Source organism: Rhineura floridana, chromosome 11, assembly GCF_030035675.1.
Source record: "Rhineura floridana isolate rRhiFlo1 chromosome 11, rRhiFlo1.hap2, whole genome shotgun sequence".
Classification (NCBI taxonomy): Eukaryota; Metazoa; Chordata; class Lepidosauria; order Squamata; family Rhineuridae; genus Rhineura; species Rhineura floridana.
In genome coordinates, this window is record NC_084490.1 from 45,721,418 (window position 1) to 45,740,916 (window position 19,499).

A 19,499-nucleotide genomic window follows, 5' to 3' on the forward strand; every position below is an offset into this window, starting at 1 on the left:
ATTGTTGGAATTCTGCAAGCTCTCAGATGCATTCCATTAATTATAAGACACAGAGAAATCTCCAAATATTTTATTGTCTCCCCCCCAAAATTAAGGATTTTGAGGGGTATGCATGTTTTGCTGTAGTACTCTGAACATGAGTAAGTGTAAGAAATGGTAACAAAACTTAACGTATTGGTTCTCAAGTATGTATGGAATGCTTCCACCCCTGCCCCACACTGAATAGGTGCTAGCCTACACATATCTAGCTGAGGAGAAATGTTTTCTAAAACAGAGGCTGGCTTTAGTTCCAGCCTCTGCCATTTTAAGAATTAAGCACTGAATGGCAGGAAGAGAGAAAAAAAAGTAAGACACAGTTTTTGGTTTCCACTACTAACTCAGTGTACTTTATTCACCTGCAGCCTACAGCTGAACAGCCAACACTGGACAGAGTTCAGTAGCACTGAGGAATGATCAGATCTCCCCTTCACACACCCCTCTCCCCGATTCAGGAATGGCTTTCGTTTTGTGGGTGTCTTTCAAGGAAAACCCCACCCCAAAGAAAAAAGGCATTAAGAAAAGGTGGACCCAGGTTTGTTAAAAGCCCATCTTTCAGACTCATACTGGAGCTTCCTGCTTAGCCACCTGGTCTTTTTTGTACACTGGTTCAAGAAGTTGGCACTTGGGGCTCCAATTCTGAACCTGGCACTGAAAGGCACACATCAGATACCCTGTACAAGAAACTGGCATGCTCACTTTCCAATAAGGATGGGCAACTGAAGAGAATCCCAGGATGAGCCTGGGAAAGTGCTGAGGCAGAAGGGGTGGGAGAGAAATGTTCTTTAAAAAAAAGCTTTTTGTATGGTATTAAGATTTCCTTCCTGACAAGGCAAGCTTAAAAAGCACCCCTCTTTTAAAAGTCCCTAAGCCTCAATAGCTGCATAGTTAGAAGCAGGTGCATCTCACACCCTTAGCCTTCTTTTTAAGCATCCCGAACAGCTATAGAACTGCTGTCTCTCCCCCTCGACTGTAAGAAATTTTAAGAAAAGGATTGTTTTAAAAAGTGATGCAGCTATATCGAGTTTAACTGGTATACCTAGCACATAGCCGCCCATATTCAACTGCTCTCTTTTGTTTAAAAAATGATCTCCTGATTACTGGAAAGACCAACAGAAAAAAAAGTAGTACTGGGGGAATGTTTGACACCATTTTATTAATCTTCAACTGCAGTGGAAAAATATAACCTTTTACAAGTGCCATCCTGTGTAAGCTCAAGTCAGTATATATATATTTATATAATTTTTTCCTTTTTGAAGTGCATGAAGACTAATACCATATCAGAATCAAATAAAGAGAACAAATAGGCCAAGCAGTTTCCAAATCGTACTTTTATCTTTTTTTGCTTTGTTTGAACATTTGAATTTCAACCTCATTTTTGCAATCCAAAATATCTCCTGAAGGTTTTTTCTCGTTTGGACTTTGTTTCCTTTTTTTAACTCTTTGGCACAGTTGTGTGTGGTTCGGGCTACTTTGTTCACGCCAAGAGAGGTGCTATGTCCCTTTGGGTTTGTTTTTGTTGCCAATTTTGAGCATAGTTGCATTTTGTTTTAAAGCCTTGCATCCCATTTGGAAAAATTGGATCCTAGTATCTCTACTAACTTGTGAGAGTTTTCCTGGACACCCTCCCCCCTCCCCAGCCCCTGGTTTTCTACATTCACAGTTAAACAAAATTAAGGAAAGGCGCTTTTTAATGAAACAAGATCGTGAAAAAAGTGTCACGATGGGAGCTTTGAACATCCCACCAGCGATTCCCTAAAGAAGCCCTCTGGAGCAACTTCTTTCTCTTCCCCCCCTCCCCCCATTAAACTCTTCCTCTTCTGCCACTTCAAGTAGACTGAACTTGTTTATGAAATGCAACTGCTAATCTCTTCAGTATTTCTCTTTTTTTGGGAAAGATTAACTGCAATGACAAAGTTGAGAATGTAGATACCGCCTCATTCATACACACTCACTCTTGAAAGAAAATCCTTCACCCTTCCCGTTTCTCTCGTGCACTGACAGCATTGAGCGGCCAAAAACTCCCCTCCCCACTCCCGAAAAAGGTGACATGAGGTGGGCTGGGGTTCCCACCTCCTCCTCTCTCTCCAGCAACGAAAGCCAGACCTTATTATATGAGCACTTAAAATTGATCCTGAAGCTAGCTTTCCTGTCTCCCAGACTAATCGCCCTCTTCACTGGCCACAAGACACAGAAGTTAGTCCTTGTCTCCAACAGAAGAGACTGCACTGAAGCATGGAAACCAATCATTTTCCACTTCCTGGAGGCAAGCGATGACAAGGTTTTGTTGCTACGCAAGTCAGTGATTAGCTCCATTAACAGCGCTGCTGCCGTTTGCCGTGGCTGGATTCTCACCGTGGTGTGTTTTAAGCCTCTCACTCACTCATCCTCTCATTCCCAAACACTCAGCATCCGTGCACACTCCTCACTTCCGGGTTGGGTTTGTTTTCTCAATAGATTGGGGGTCTCAGGTGTCATCCCAATGGTAACAGATCTGTAAGTAAAGAAGGAAAATGGTCAGGAGGCAAGGCCATACACAGAAAGAAGAGAAAAATGGCAGGCCCTTTAGCAACAAATGAATTTCCTAGACGTTATATTCAAACTTTTTGCCCTCAAGAAATCCTTTCTGCTTCAAATTCTGAGGAATATTGTAAGTTCCACCAGCAGCTTGTGTGAGTCAGTGGCCCAGACTGCTGGGATTCACTATCACCTTATGTGAACTGGGACTACAGCGTAGGAGAGTCCTTTATGAGGAAGGGTGGAATATACATTTAATACCTATAGTGGCTGATGTGCTGCCTTTCACCTTACCTGCTATTACTGACCTTCTAATTGACAAACCCATGATAGGCTTCTAAGGACCTCTAGGGTTCCCACAACACAGTTCGAAAACTCCGAAGTTCACACGTGGCAAGATTTAAACTAAGGATGTCCAGCACATAGGCACAATTGCACACCATCCTAGCCTCCACTAAACTGTACAATCTACAAGGCGGTATTGCCCAGGACCAAGATACTTCATCAGGCAATCTGAAATTAATACAGCCTGATTTTCTATAATTTATTCTGATGGACTTTCAGGACAATGGAATTTTTCAACTAGTACTGGGAAAATGAGAGGGAAAAAATGGTGATCTTTACTGAGGCCGACATTAATTCCTTGAATTTCTAATAAAAGTTATGTAGGAGAAGTGCTTTGAGGAAGAAACAGTTTCTTTACCAAGCTTGATTCTTCAGTTTTCTCAGCTCTTTAGTGGCCCAGGCAGCAAGAGTTTTTGTTTTGTTCGTCTTTGACCTCCTTCCTTCAGTTAGCAGTTCGTGTATCATGGGCCTAGCTTCTACCAACTTGAGGACATCTTTCCCAAATGCTGTGCACAAATCTCTATGGAAAACAAGAGTACAAATAAGTAATATTTTTGTCAGTGTCTACTGTCAGAGACACCGCCTCTAATCTTCATCTCAAGGGTTACTGTAGTATGCTCTTATTTGTACTTAGTAAATTCCAGTCATAAGAACATAAGAAGAGCCTGCTGGATCAGGACAGTGGCCCATCTAGTCCAGCATCCTGTTCTCACAGTGGCCAACCAGGTGCCTGGGGGAAGCCCGCAAGCAGGACCCGAGTGCAAGAACACTCTCCCCTCCTGAGGCTTCTGGCAACTGGTTTTCAGAAGCATGCTGCCTCTGAGTAGGGTGGCAGAGCACAGCCATCAGAGTGGGACTGAACTGGTCCTACTGCAGTTTCAAGAGTTCAGCATGAAACAGCTTGGTAGGTCATATGAGAGTCACTGGATTACTCATCTTATTCAACATCAATTCCAAACTAAGTGTAAGGATGGGGCACATAAAACATAGGCCAATGGTTTTGAAAGTTTTATTTTTGGGGGGTGGGGGTGGAACCTCTTCGGTTAAATACCTCATCTTGCCTTTGTGGGACATATAATTCACAGGAGGCCTGAACCTTCAGTGTGGTATTTCTAAGCTCCCTCACTCCCCAAGCACAAAGAAGTTGTTAGTATTTACCCTATCAGCCCAGCTGCACAGGCTACAACCCCATCAGTGTGATCTTCATCTGCAGCAATATGGTCAATGAAAGACAAGATGAATTCTACTCTGGGCTGCACCAGCATCACATCCGCTGAAAAGAAAGCACCATTTTGTTTTACTGGGTGGCTGCATAGCTGTTTTCTACTTAGATATTAAAACTTGCCTTTTAGCCCTATGAATCAGTGACCTCCAATAGCATCTGTTGTGAACCACCCTGTTCAGATCTTGTAAGTTCAGGTCTGTGTCTTCCTTTATGGAATCAATCCATCTCTCGTTTGGCCTTCCTCTTTTTCTACTCCCTTCTGTTTTTCCCAGCATTATTGGCTTTTCTAGTGATTCACATCTTCTCATTATGTGTCCAAAGTATGATAACCTCAGTTTCATCATTTTAGCTTCTAGTGATAGTTCTGGTTTAATTTGTTCTAATACCCAATTATTTGTCTTTTTCGCAGTCCATGGTATGCGCAAAGCTCTCCTCCAACACCACATTTCAAATGTTGATTTTTCTCTTATCCGCTTTTTTCACTGTCCAACTTTCACATCCATACATAGAGATCGGGAATACCATAGTCTGAATGATCCTGACTTTAGTGTTCAGTGATACATCTTTGCATTTGAGGACTTTTTCTAGTTCTTCCATAACTGCCCTCCCCAGTCCTAGCCTTCTTCTGATTTCTTGACTATTGTCTCCATTTTGGTTAATGACTGTGCCGAGGTATTGACAATCCCTGACAAGTTCAATGTCCTCATTGTCAACTTTAAAGTTAAATAAATCTGTTTTCATTACTTTAGTCTTCTTGACATTCAGCAATCAACTATATATACACCATGTTAAATAGCCACCAAACACAAACACATATCCAAGTTAGGTGCCATTTTGGTAAACATGTAGTAGCTTTTCTTTAAAAAAATGCATGTGTGTAATCATGTTGTAGTCACAGAACAGAGCAGTCAGTGGCCCCAGGCTGAAGCAAGGTGACTGGCCCAGGACAAGTGATCTCAGGGTGGGATCTCCCCTTCATTGTGTTATTTCATTTCATTTCTTAAATATTTCATTTAAGACACGCACACTATTTCAAAAGAACTCTGGAAGGCAGCCCTTTAACATACAAGGTGGTCAGAAACTAGCCCAAAAGGACTTCCGGGAAGGGTGACTTCGCCTGTGCCTGCCTTTGAGACGAGCTCTCGTCTCAGAGGAAGCTTTTTCAGTTTTAAAATCAGTCAGAACGTTTTTTTTGACTGGTAAAGACTTTCTCCCGGGCAGGGAGAAACGTAGAGATCAACCACAAAAGCCTGTGTTTGTTGGGAGGACTGGATTTCATTAGTTTATGAGAGAAGGTTCAGCCAGCAGTGCCGGATGGACTTCCAAACAAGCTCTAACTGATTAAGCGACACGTTTATCTTTTCTTTAAAGGAAAACGGATTTTAACAGGCAAGCATCCTTCTTTCTATTTTTATCATCTGGTTTAAATTGTTGCAGCAAAAAGAGATTTGTCAATGAATCAGCTATAAAGAATCCCTGGGTGAGTTATAACTCTTCTCTTTCATTCACGAAATTAAGGAGGAAAGAAATTGAAAAAGCTTATCTTTGTTATTATTGCAAAAAGCTGGCTGGACTTGTGCATTTTAAAGATACAAACGGATGAGGGATTTCTATTCCGAGGAGAAAATAAATAAATAAATCTGATTTATGAACTTTGGAGTATTATATGTCTGGGACTATTTTTTTTGGTCTATTTCATTTTGACGAATCTGCTTGTTCACGATGCCACTAACTGTTTTGATGCTGTGAACTAAATTTGTTTTGCATTCCTGATCATATAAGAGATAAGGCAGGCTGTGCTGTCTACACTGTGATGTCATCAGGCTTGGAATATTAACCCAATTGTTGCTGGAATAAGAAGTGGTTTTTTTTTTCTTCGTGGTTTTAAGAATGGCAATCAAGAAAGTGGCTGAGATCCTGGAAGAAATTATGTTTCAGAAAATAATGGATGAGATTGAGATAATGAATCAAACCCTGAGACAGGGTAGACAGGAGATGAAAATTGAATTTGGCAAAATGAAGCAGGAGCTTAAATAGGGGATCTTGTGAGAGAGGAGGTTGATGAGATCAGAGATACAACTGGACAAGCATTAGAAGATGAAAAAAGAAAAATTAAAGGGAAGATGCAAGCCCTGGAGATTGGAACAAATGTGGAACTGGAAAAAGACTTGGAGTTTATGGATATTAGAGATAAAATTTACTGTTTGGAATTCAACGTTGTCTCTGAAGAAATTAATGAAGATATTAGAGATAAAGTTATCAATGTCTTGGATAAATTTCTGGACTGGAATGATGTGATGAAGCTTGACATAGAAAAAATCTATGGAATTAATTACAGATATGTGACAATGGAAAAACTCTCAAGAGATGTGCCAGTGCATTTCGTAAAAAAGAAGAACAGAGATATGACTTTACAACAATATTTCAGCAACACATTCAGAATTGCTGGCAAGGAAATATTTGTGATAAAGGAAATTCCCATCAGACTCTTATTATATGACTATGGCTATGACAGCAAGACTATTATGGGATATTGATAATGGAAGAATGGCTACTGAAATTACTGGACTTAACAGGATTATTGAAGATGGAAGATGGAATTAACATTGATAATGGAAGAATGGCTATTGGAATTATTGGACCTAACAGATTTGATGAGATGGATTAATCGACATGTTTATTTGGAGAAAAATTGATATATATATTTCTCAAGGAATTGAAACCTCTCTTTGACTTTTTGTGGAAAGAATAAAGTAATGTTTATGAGATTTGATGATTAATTAAGATAACTACTGGAGGAAAGTGATTTTGTAATATAATTTAAGAGACAGGTTTGTTATATATTGTAGACCTATAACTGATCTGCGACAAATCGGAAGTCAACATTTTATTTTATTGTTTAATTGTTTTTGTTTTGTTTTTGAAAATTTGAATAAAAATTAATGATAAAAAAAAGAAACTAGCCCAAAAGTCACCTGCTGAATATAACCTTCTTTCAGAGCCCTGGTTTACTCTTCTACTCACCAAAACACATTTAACAGCCTACTCACAGGAGTGGCAATTAACACAATATACCTGAGTGCCCAAGAACAAGGCAATTTAGAGATCTGGACCAGGGATGCATGTGCCGTATTTTAAATATTTATTGTATTTAAGACAATTTATATTTTGCTTATTCATTTGCATTTCTAAGCAGTCCTAACTCCTGCCATTACCCCTTTGCCACAGCCATATCCAACTTGGTTAAATGAAAGGTCATCTTCAAATGTTAAAAGTTGTTTGAGGAAACTTTAAATACTCACGATGCACATTCTCTTGGTCTCCTTTCAGTCCCTGGATGATTCCTGTGTATGCTTCCAGACAGCCCTCTCGCAGATCATTCAGGTAGTCCACCATGTCATAGTCAGACTAAGGCAAAACACACACCAGGAATCAGTTTGAGATGGCTATGCCAGCACAACTCATCTACACAGCAGCCCAAGTTTCCAGGCCCTACCTTATCAACCTGGGCTTGAGAAGCTTGTTGTAGGGTATTCAGTACAACATCTAAATATTTCTTAAATTCCCCTCCAATTGCAAGAGCAATGTCACCAAACACTGAGAGAATCTGGGGCTTCACAGATCGATGCACGTTTTCATTCTGTAATGACAAATAGCTATTTTATTCACAGAACGTGTAAACCTTGAGCAATTACATTAAGTGTGAAAACATTTGTGACTTCTGACCCACATAAAATCTATCCAACCCTGCTTCCAACTACAATACTAAGGTGGGAGGGAAAGAGTAAACCTCCATGCGCACACTGAAATCACTCAAAGAGAGCTCATGCAAGATAAAAGCTTCTTGCCTTGAAATGTCTGTTTATACTCCTTTCCTTTGCCAAAAACCTAGCCACCATACCTATGCAATGTTTACACCTGTGGATCTTTCAACATATTAGGGGTTTTTATTCAGAAGCTTCCCTTTTTATTTCTAGCTCACCTCTGTCAGCTTCCTCATTCAAACAGTAAACTATCAAGGAGCACTCACCCCCAAGTTTTCTAAGAGCAGCTGCATAACCTCATCACAAAAGGGCAGGATGTTGGACTGCAGAGCCCGGCACAAGTCACCCACTAGGCCCACTGCAGCCAAACAGACCTATGAAGAGAAAAGCATTAAATTATACACCCACCCAATCTATGAGTCACTTTTCACCCACCCTTTCAGTGCTGATTGTTACATCCATGCCCTATTAAAAACGCTAAATAAAGCCAGCAAGACAAGCAGTAGCTCAAGTGTGATGTGCCTGGAAGAGTCATAGCTTTTGTTAAATTTTTGTTAATAAGAGCTACAAATAGTGAGAAAGGAGGCAAACTAGTTTGCCAGCTGGAAAGAAACATACTTGGGAATTAGCTTCTTAACAGTCTAGTAAGGGAAACTCATTGCAAGGAGTAATGCCCTTCCTTGAACTGTCAACACCAGACTGAAATACCAGTGAGCGATACATATGCATATAACATTAAACTACAATCTCAGGCAACTTGGAGCAAGCTCACCTTTATACCAAACAAATTCTCTCGTCAGTGACTTTCCAAGTTGTCATGTCCCACCCCTTTCCCCCTGCTGAGCCTGTATTTCCAAGACTTAGGAACTTGATGTTCGCACATCCTACACAGCACTCTCCCCACCCAGCCACATCTAGGCAGGTTCCTCTGTCTTCTGTGCCCTATACTATATTTTAAACCAGATTTACATAATTTATGCACAGCTTTTAATTTGGATACCCACTAAGGCAGTCATGCATCCAGTCTAGGGGCTGCAAGCTACATACTGATGTGTCGGAGAATCTGCAATATCAGGCTGTGTGGACAGTGGCATCCAGTTACTCTGTAACAAACAGGGGTTTCCCATTTGTACCCACAGATGTACCCTATGCATGGTCTCTGAAAATTTCCCAAAATTTCCTGACACGTTCTAAGTTAATTTTCTTTGAAGTATTACATTTTATGTTTTTTCTTACTTTCTTATTTATATTTCATGTGTTTTCTTACTATTGTATTTTATTGCCATTGTGAGCTACTTTTGACAAGCTGCTGATGATCTGTGCTTAGCTTTCTATTACTGTCACAGATCTATATATGGGGGCCTTTTGGTCTTTCCTGGTAGCGCAGGGGTGGCTAGCCTGCGGCTATTTGACCACAACTCCCATCACCTCTGACCACTGGCCATACTGGCTTGGGGCAATAGGATTTGTAGTCCAGCCATGTCGGGGAGGGGGCACAGGCACAGACACCCATAGAACCTGTACACCAAATTTTATCATAGGGCCTCTAGAATGTTGGTGAGGAGCTGCACGTAATGGACAGCATGATTCTGAGGCAATTAGAATCAGCAAGGAAGGTCAGTTGGGTATGAGAAAAATTACTTTTCAGATATCTATAATTTCAGGATTTACTATTAACCAACCAATAATCTGTATGACCTGTTAGGGTAACATCTGTTAATTCTTCAGATTAAGAAATGTTTGGACAACTGTCTACCTCTTCCATGTATCTGAAGTTACTGCCTGAACCTCTTGCCAGTCTTGACAATGCCACCTAGACGATACCGAACAAAACGTCTCAGCAATACATCCATTTACTCTTACTCTCCAAAAGTAACTCCACCAACTTATTTAGGCTTCAAAAACCTTCCTGTTGGAGCCAATATGATTTTTGAAGCCTAAATGTGGTTCAGGGAGAGACTGAGGAGCAAATGGGGAGGCCCTGCAGGCAACATCCAGCCTGTGGGCTGGTTGTTCCCCACCCCTTTCCTAAATTAATCTACGCATTCCAAATCTCCCGACACAGATTAACTGTAGAAAGTTTAAAGACAGCAGAAGTCAACCCCAACAAAACTAAAATGCTCTGTGAGACAAGAAAGAGGACCTTACCTGGTATTCAGCATAGTTCTTCAACCCAACGTTCAAGAAGGGTTTGAAGGCATCCATGTACTTGAGAAATTCTCCTCCCAACACTATGGAGAATGGGGGGGGGAGGAATAGTAAGAGTTCAGACATCTAAATGAAGGGCTTAAAGTCCACAATCTACAGGTTGTCTATAGGTTTGCCCTCTAGATGTTGCTGGACTACAATTGGCCTTGCTGGCTAGAACCAATGAGAATGAAGTCTAACAGCATCTGGAGAGCCACAAGTTCCCCACCTCTGATATAGACGATTCATATGTCCATTTAGCACACAATGTTACAGAGAAATGAGGCTTGGAAAATATCACATTAAGGAATATGTAACAGCAAATGTTTGGAGGCCTCTGGTAAGGTGCATATTGCATTCACAATATACCAAGATATGGTATATCTAATTCCACAGCACCTAAAATCTGCTGGCCTCAAAAGAACCCCATGAAATTACTCTCTCTCCACCCGCCTCTCCATTTCACAGATGCAAGAACCAAGGATGAGAAGTGACTTCAAGGCAACACTGAGGCTTGCTATGTGTCAAGCATACTGTCTAGTCTTCTTAAGATGGTGAGGAAACTGGGAGCATTTTTCAGGTTCATGTACTTCCACCATCCCTTTGGATTTCAGAGTTAATTATGCTCAGCACTACATCCAAACCACAGCTGAAAATTGGCTTGGGGCCAACTATGGCCACAAAAATGCTGGTGCAGACTTCAGCACAGTCAAACTAAAAGGAGGGCATGGAAAAGAGGCCCCTGCTAGTCCACAGGTTGTGTTCTATGAGCCCCAAATTGAGTGAGATTTGAACCCAGGTGTTTTATACCCAAAACCCACACCTAACCCAACTACGTCTCAATTTGTGTGTGCCCCATTTCTTGTTCTAGTGAGCTTTCAGCTACCATCTCCAAAAGACAAATGAACAGTATGTGTCGCCATCCATAGCAACAATATATTTTTTAAAAAAGCTTCCAACTGTGGTATGACAGTACACCCAAGGCACACAAAAAGACGATCAACTGTTGCAGTCTAAACTTCAGGATGAATCATTTCTCAACTACTGTGTGGTTGTTAGAAGCATCATAAAGGAGGAAAGAGAGACCTCAATGTCATCCACTCACGGATGTGGGGTGGAACTTTTTCCAGTGCTTTATTTTTCCACAGAAAAAGCTTTGTACCTGACATTACCGATTTAAGCATACTTAAGCCACATTAAGCATACTTTAGTTTCCTAATAAATTTTTCAGTTCAAATCCTCATGGCTTTTGGGGCACAAACATTAATATGGGGAACTTGTTAGTTTTGTTTACGAAAAGGGATTCAACCATGCTGAAGAGGATTATGCACTATTTAGGGTACCCCTGCCCCCAAGGGTCACATTCTTTCAAGGAAAATCAGTCAGGGGCTGCATGTCAGTGATGGGCAGGGCTGGAGCCACCAACACTCACTGCTGCTCATACCCATCACTGCCTTTCTTTTCTCCACCTCCTTCCCCTGCCCTTCCAGCGAACCATACCTTTCACATGGCTATCAAGCTTAGGAAAAGAAGGTTCAATTCATGCAAATACCAGCAGAGGGGAGGGTGAGGGCTGGATACAAAGATGCTGTGGGCCACATCCTGTTTGCAGGCCAAAGGTTCCCCACTCATGATAAAAAGGCATCAGAAAAATTTCCCCCAAATGTGTAGAAAGCAGACACACTGACCTCTCCTGAACCAAATTCCTTATTCACTCCCAAGCAGATTTAAAGCCATTAGTTTACTTTGACTGTCTGCATACAAAATATTATCCTGCCCTTCAGATTATCAGGGTGGCATAAACCATTGAAAAAGCTTTCTAAACAGACTACTACCTAATAAATCTCACACTCTAGACATTTACAGTGCAATCCTATGCACGTTTACTCAGAAGTCAATCTTGCAGTGTTCAGTGGAACTAACTCCCAGGTAATTGTGCATAGGATTGCAGTTTTAGCTACATTTTCCATAGGAGAGCTTCTTGTGAGCATGAAGTAATGAGCTTTTATAAAAAATGCACAGCATTATTAAATCATATACCAGAATCATTTTTTAAATTTGTCTTAATTGCCTTGTGCAATTTTGTTACCCATTTAAACTGAAAGACAAGACAGGGCTTCATGGGAAAAAGTCTGCCCCTCCCCAACATAAGAAATTTGAGGTGCTGTAAGAGGTAATTCCCAACCCAACACTAACAAACTCCAAGAGAACTAGGCAGGAGCCACAAATGCACTATTGGCAGACCTTGTCTTTGACCCTATTCCTAGACTTTTGAAGCTTGTCATGGCTACAAGGATGAACCACACACTCTTCCTCAGATTAGGGTGGCAGGCTCATGCCTGCAATGGCAGAGGGCTTGAGGTCCTCCAAATCAGCAAAAGCTCACGCTGCTTCCCAACTGCTCAAAAGCCTAGCACAGACAGAGATGAGACCCTGCAGCCCCAACCTCTGGGGAAGGCAGTGTTGACAGCAGCCACAAACATTGGATGGAGGGCAAGTTGTGGAACCCTGGAACTAAGTCATATTATGCAATCCTATGTTCTACAACCATCCGGCTTGTAGACTACCCCAGAAGTCACTAAATGGTGTGCAAATGTTGGTAAATAGCCTCCAGAAGGGAACTAATCCTTACCCCCAGCTCTATTCTGTCTTATCACAGACCACACATACTATATCCATCCTTCCGTATTGTCCTCGGGTTTGATGATCCAGACAGCAATCACCCAATTAAATACCACTAGTTTCCTGATACAACCTCCAGCAGTTCTCTCCATGCATATAGTCCTCCCATCCTCCATTTTCCTACCCCAAATCTAACAAGCAACTCCAAACATGAGATTACTTATGCAGCATTACATCAGCATTCTGAAAGCTTTGAGGCCATGGAACATACTCCTGCAAAGCTCAGCTTATCTATTGCTGAAGAACCATTCCCTACAAGGCCATACCAAGGTCAGAGTAAAGCACTGACCTTCTACCAAGGTGCTGACAGCCATGAGGGCATCTTCTTGGACACCTCCTGATCCTGCTGTGCTTGGGAACATCCTCAAGAGTGATGCCATCACCACATCTGAGATCTGCAAAGCATCTTGGTGCTGCACTTTACGAAGGACATTCTGTGGTTTTGGTGAGAAAAGGAGAACTTAGATGGAGGCTCTCAGATCACATTCTGCTCCTAATGAGTCAATCCCCACATCCTACCCTGTATATATACAGCCATAAACTCTGCAGCTGAAATATAAGTCCATAATGATGGGGATCTAGTATCCATTCCAAAGTTTTCAAACTGGTGATTTATCCTTCCCCTACTGCAGAAACTTTCTTTTGGCAATTCATTTTAGAGTGGATGTGGGTCCTGGCTGGCATATACCTGACCTTATAATGCAACTCTCTAGAGCAGAAAGAACACTGGTAAATTAGCTAACTTTAATAAGTCACCCCATCTGGTGAGCTGGATTTATCTGTGTAAGGCAGGGAAAGCCATCATGGTGCCCTCTAGATGTTATTTGACTCCAACTTCCATCAGCCTCAGCCAGCTAGCCAACAGTCAGGGATAATGGAAGTTGGAAGGTACCACACTGGTTACCCATAGTGTAAGGGTTTGTAACTTCTTGGTTTAATCTTCCTTCTGCCTCAGCGTCCTTCCTCTGCCACCATGCCAATTCAGAAATGAGGTGCAATCTGGGCAGGAGGCACACACACCAAACTTATTACAGTAGGGCCCCGCTTCTTGGCGTTCTGCTAATATGGTGGTGTTCAATTACAGTAGGGCCCCACTCATATGGAGCTCGTTCCGCTTTTTCCGGGCACCATTTTATTGTCAGTGTTCCACTTTTTGGTGCTTTTTGGTGGGGGTCTGGAACCTAATACACCGTATGAGTAGGGCCCTACTGTACTTGCTTTCCATGCTCCTTGTTAAGATTTTTCTAGGCAGTATTCATTCTTATGCAGAACTTCAAAAGAAAAAAATCCCACATTTGAGTCACAGACGTATCTTTGTGCTATGGGTAAAAAATCCCAACTCAAATCTGTTTTCCCCTTGAAATCCTCATGCTAAGTACCTAACTAGTCCTCATGCTAAGTACCTAACTAGTCCTTCATATGTCCTCATAATTCACATAAAACAAGTTTTTACCTGTAAAGTGGCACACAGCAAAGACTGAAGATCATTGAACTGGATTCTGTCAGATGTGCTCTGGATATGGGACTGGAGAGAAGATAATCTTTAGCATTCAAAAGATTTCAAACGTTTTTACTATTGTTGAGTCTGACTAAACAACTAGAAGTCATAATTAGGAAAAGCTCTGTGCATGGATGATTCTAAAACCAGAACAAACTCTGGCCTCACATCTCTCATATACAAGTATTTTCTATAAATCAAGTGAACCTATGTTTACATGGCCACATTATGGTTAGAGGGAACTAAACACATTTAAACCAGGGAAAAATAATGATTGTAATTATGTATCGCAGCTACATATCTGCACTAGGAAATCTCAGTATATGCAGTAAATGGTTTGCTGAAGCTAACAGATCTTCTATCTCAACCTTAGTAGTTACTAACCTCCACCCACAAATGCTTTCTCAAAAGTTCACCTAAAAATGATAGAAAACATGCAAAAAGTCACAAAAAATTATTATGACTACTACTGCAAAGTTGTATTCCTACTCCACTAGGCACCAGTCATTTGCTGGGGCACATATCAACCCATTTTTGCCATCCAACCAACCTCCATTTGGAGCACTTGTTGTAGCCGTTCCATAATGACTAAAGTTGTCTTCTGGACAGCAGGATAACAGTCCTTGGCGCTGTTTTTCACTATCTCCATCAGAGCTTCATATGCAGCACTCCTCAGGTTATTCTGGTGTCCATCAGGCCTGAAGCAGAGAAAAAGATTTTTAGCCACCTAGAAAATACAGTTGCAATTAAATGCTAGCCATCATAGTATAATTTAACTTTTGTCCACCTCTCTTTCTGGCAAGAACTGAAATGGAGATAGCAATACCTGTAAGAGCAGATCAAACTGAAATGGATGGAAAGAGTCAAGTAGGCAGAGGACATGGTTAACTGGGCAGTACAGAACTATGCTGGGAAATAAAAATTAGAAGTGTCATGGTGCAGGGATATCTAAGCCATATTGCACTATAAAGGTTGTTCCTCAAGCAGTTGCCCCCTAATTTTTATTCAGTTCATGTATAAAATTATCTTCTATCTACCAGGTCACAATACTTCATGTTAAGGATTTGTAGCCCACCTTTTGATCAAATTACCTCTAAGGTGGCTTAATACAATAAAAGAACCCTGCCCAGCATCCTTGGTACACCAGGCTAGTGGCAGAGACCAGAATGCCCTCTCATATGCTGTGGCAGTCCCAGGCCAACTGCCATTTGGAGCAGAGCTCTCTCTGCCAGGAAGAGGAAAACAGAGGACCCCGGCAACTCTTCCCTAGTAGTTACTAAGCCTCCACCCCCATGGTTAGTGTTCCCTTCCCATGGGAGCCTTTCTAGGAGAGAGGGGTTCTTCCCAGTAGGGCAGGTTCTACTGGCTGGCAGCAGATGTCAGAGTGCCCTTATCCTCACTTCTACAATCCCAACAACTGGAGGCTGGAACAGAGTTGTTTCTTTAGTAACCACAGTCTGGTCAGCATTTTTTTTTAAAAAGAAAGTAAAGCACATTAATGGCTTCATCCAGAAACAGACTGAAGGCCTATGAGGTCAGTTCAGGTGGCAGGGCGTGCAGAAGTTTGTCAAGCAATTGAAAAATGTTGCCATTCAAGCAACACAAGTTTAACAGTGAGCAGAACATAGCAAGTCACACACAAAATGGCAAATTAAATTTATTTAAAGCATTTTACCATGCTGCCCAGCCAAAAAAAAGCTTCCAGAGCTCACTGCCCTAAGGCTTACATTCTATAAGACATGACACAGGAGGAAAAAGGAATGGGGCAGGAGGAAAGCGAACTCAGGAACCATTCTTGAAGCTAACTGAATTCTTATAATGGACAACTCAGATGGAAAATGTTCAGGGAAAGTTGCTGGTCTCTCAGTAGAGACCATGAAGCGGATCTGCTTCCCTTTTCCTCTTCTGCTCTGCAGTGTAATGGAACAGGCTTATGATTCAATAGAGCTGTTTTCCTGTAATTCTTGGAGAGATATATTTCACCTTGATCAAAATACCAGTTTGAGCAGAATTTGGGTGTTCTGGCTTTTCCAAAATTCTTGTGAATGAACAGTTTAGATATGAAGGTGGGGTAAAGTTATTAAACGGGACCCCAGTATGTCCAGATCAAGATGCCATACCAGCAGCCTGATCACAATTAATAGCTTTTAATACCAATGTATCTAGGAACACCCCCACCCCAAAAAAACATGGCAACCTAGTACTGGCATTGCCAACCTTTTTAGGCACATTTGGATTTTTGAGCAAGTACTATGGGTGTCATGCCCTCTGGCCACTTCCAGTAGAATTGGAAGGTCCTCGAACGAGTGGTTGCCAGCCAGCTCCAGACACTCTTGGATGAAACCGATTATCTAGATCCATTTCAATAGGGTTTCAGGCCTGGTTTTGGTACAGAGACAGCCTTGGTTGCCCTGTATGATGACCTTTGTCGGGAGAAAGACAGGGGGAGTGTGACTATTGATTCTCCTTGATCTCTCAGCGGCTTTTGATACCATCGACCACGGTATCCTTCTGGGGAGACTCGCTGATTTCGGAGTTGGTGGCACAGCTTGGCGGTGGTTCCGCTCCTACTTGGCAGGTCGTCTCCAGAAGGTAGTGCTTGGGGAGCACTGCTCGACACCCTGGGTACTCCAGTATGGGGTTCCACAGGGGTCAGTTTTGTCCCCCATGCTTTTTAACATCTATATGAAGCCCCTGGGTGCGGTCATCAAGAGTTTTGGAGTGCGTTGCCATCAGTATGCTGATGACACGCAGCTCTACTTCTCCTTTTCATCTTTTTCAGGTGAGGCTGTCAATGTACTGAACCGCTGCGACAATGGACTGGATGAGAGCTAATAAACTGAGGCTTAATCCAGACAAGACCGAGATGCTGTTAGTGGGAGGTTCTCCCGACTGGATGGTGGATGTTCAACCTGTTCTGGACGGGGTTACACTCCCCCTGAAGGAGCAGGTTCGTAGTTTGGGAGTTCTTTTAGAACCTTCACTGTCACTTGAGGATCAAGTAGCCTCGGTGGCACGGAGTGCCTTTTACCAACTTCGTTTGGTGGCCCAACTTCACCCCTATCTGGATAGGGATGACCTCGCTTCAGTTGTCCATGCTCTGGTAATCTCTAAACTAGATTACTGCAATGCGCTCTACGTGGGGCTGCCTTTGAAGACGTTTTGGAAACTGCAGCTCGTGCAAAATGTAGCGGCCAGATTGATAACGGGGACCAGGCGGTCCGAACATATAACACCGATTCTGGCCCGCTTGCATTGGCTGCCTATATGTTTCCGGGCCCGGTTCAAGGTGCTGGTTTTAACCTATAAAGCCTTATACGGCGCGGGACCACGATACCTGATGGAACGCCTCTCCAGATATGAACCTACCCGTACGCTACGCTCAGCATCGAAGGCCCTCCTCCGGGTGCCTACTCAGAGGGAGGCTTGGAGGGTGGCGATAAGAAAGAGGGCCTTCTCAGTGGCGGCCCCCGAATTATGGAATAGTCTTCCTGACGAGGTACGCCTGGAGCCGACATTACTATCTTTTCGGCGCCAGGTTAAAACTTTCCTCTTTTCCCAGGCATTTTAGTATGTGTAAAAATGTTTGTTTTTAAGTTTATATTTTAAGCTTTTAAAAAAACTGTTTTAAATGTGTGTTTCATTGTATTTTATGCTGATTGTTGTGAACCGCCCAGGGAGCTTCGGCTATGGGCAGTATATAAATTTAATAAAATGAAATGAAATGAATTAATGTGACCCTTGAAAAATACATAGAGCTGAAAGAAAGTGAGAAAGTGTTACTCTTCCAGTTTCCTCCTTCACATCTATGTACTTTTCAAAGGAGAAAAAGCTAATCATCCTCAGCATCTCATGATCAAGGGGACAGTGTGGGCACCAGGGGAAGCCCCCAAGGGTATCACTATGCCTTTGGGCAACACATTGGCGACCTCTGATCTAGCATATGAACTGCCTCCAACTGGGAGGACATGACTATGCAGCAGGGGCCAGCTAAAGTTGAACAAAGTTAAAGGACAACAATGAACAGAAATCAGGGTATATGACCAGATTTTCTAGGCCCCATAATTTAACATGATTCAAGGCTACAGATTATTCCACTGAAACTTTTTTGCTATAATTTTGTGCCTATGGATGAATGCTGCTCCCATGTGGTCATGGGACTCGAGTGGTCAGTAAAAGTTGCAGAACTAGTTTGATCATGATAAAATTGCCAATACTGTTCAAGGGTGTCACAGCCTCACATGGGCCAACTTTGACAGATGGGTTGCCCCACACACTTGTCAAAACTCCTTGCATGTGCAAAGCCCGCCCCACGCCCCTCCTTTCAAGCTCTGCAATTAGAGCTTGAAAGGAGGGGGTGGGGAGGCTTGGAAAGCTCACCCCGTGTTGATCCCTTCAACTTCTGGGAAGGATCAGTGTGGAGGGGGCTTTCCAATGCAAGCAGACCCCTTTCCCCCCCTCTTGTTCGCTGCAGACATTGGCTCTGGCAGGGAATGCTCTCTCATGCAGCAATGAAGAAACAGGTGCTTGCTTTGCAGCTCCCCCCCCCTTTCATTGCTGCACAACAGAGCAGTCTCTGTCACAGCTGATGATTGCTTCCAGACATCAGCTCAGGCAGGAACCACTCCATTATGCAGTGATGAACAGGCTTTGAAGCTGGAACAATCTTTAAAGGGATGGAAACTGCTTCAAAGAGCACTTGCTCTTAAAGCATTTTGCAGCCCTGTTGGAAGCAATCTTCCTCACACCTTTAAAGATCGCTCCAGTGGTCTTTAAGAGGGGGGAACTGCTTCAAATAGCACTTGCTCAGATCACTCTCTTTCTTTATGAACAAGTTGATGCAGGGTGGGGCATGTGCAATTCTGTTTAGTGCTAAGTTTGGGTGTCCAAGAGAGTGGAGTTCATGTGTGCGAGAAAGCTAGTTGTCAGGTGCTTTAGAATCTGCAAAGAGGGGGACTTCCGGGAAGGGTGACTTCGCTTGTGCCTGTTTTTGAGACGGGCTCCCGCCTCAGAAGAAGCTTATTCAGATATAAATCAGTCAGAACATTTTTTTTTTTGACTGATGAAATTTCTCCCGGGCAGGGAGAAACGTAGAGATCAACCTCAAAAGCCTGTTTTTGTTGGGAGGACTGGATTTCATTAATTTATGAGAAAAGGTCCAGCCAGCAATGCCGGACGGACTTCCGAACAAGCTCTATCTGATTAATGCGATACGTTTATCTTTTCTTCAAAGAGAAAATGGACT

At 42.4% G+C, this 19,499-nt stretch overlaps 1 protein-coding gene across 1 annotated transcript in view; it reads right to left on the bottom strand.

Moving 5' to 3' along the window:
- Window positions 1–356: 356 nt before the first annotated feature.
- The window catches only part of KPNB1 (karyopherin subunit beta 1), a 46,039-nt gene continuing 26,896 nt past the window's right edge, over window positions 357–19,499 (bottom strand). The window contains exons 13-22 of the mRNA XM_061588624.1: window positions 14,805–14,952; window positions 14,210–14,281; window positions 13,046–13,190; window positions 10,036–10,118; window positions 8,154–8,261; window positions 7,620–7,763; window positions 7,426–7,531; window positions 4,057–4,171; window positions 3,257–3,418; window positions 357–2,530 (exon numbers count right to left, since the gene is read on the bottom strand). Coding sequence (XP_061444608.1) covers window position 2,530; window positions 3,257–3,418; window positions 4,057–4,171; window positions 7,426–7,531; window positions 7,620–7,763; window positions 8,154–8,261; window positions 10,036–10,118; window positions 13,046–13,190; window positions 14,210–14,281; window positions 14,805–14,952 — 1,084 coding nt within the window. The 3' untranslated portion in view covers window positions 357–2,529. The remainder of the gene's footprint in view (window positions 2,531–3,256; window positions 3,419–4,056; window positions 4,172–7,425; window positions 7,532–7,619; window positions 7,764–8,153; window positions 8,262–10,035; window positions 10,119–13,045; window positions 13,191–14,209; window positions 14,282–14,804; window positions 14,953–19,499) is intronic.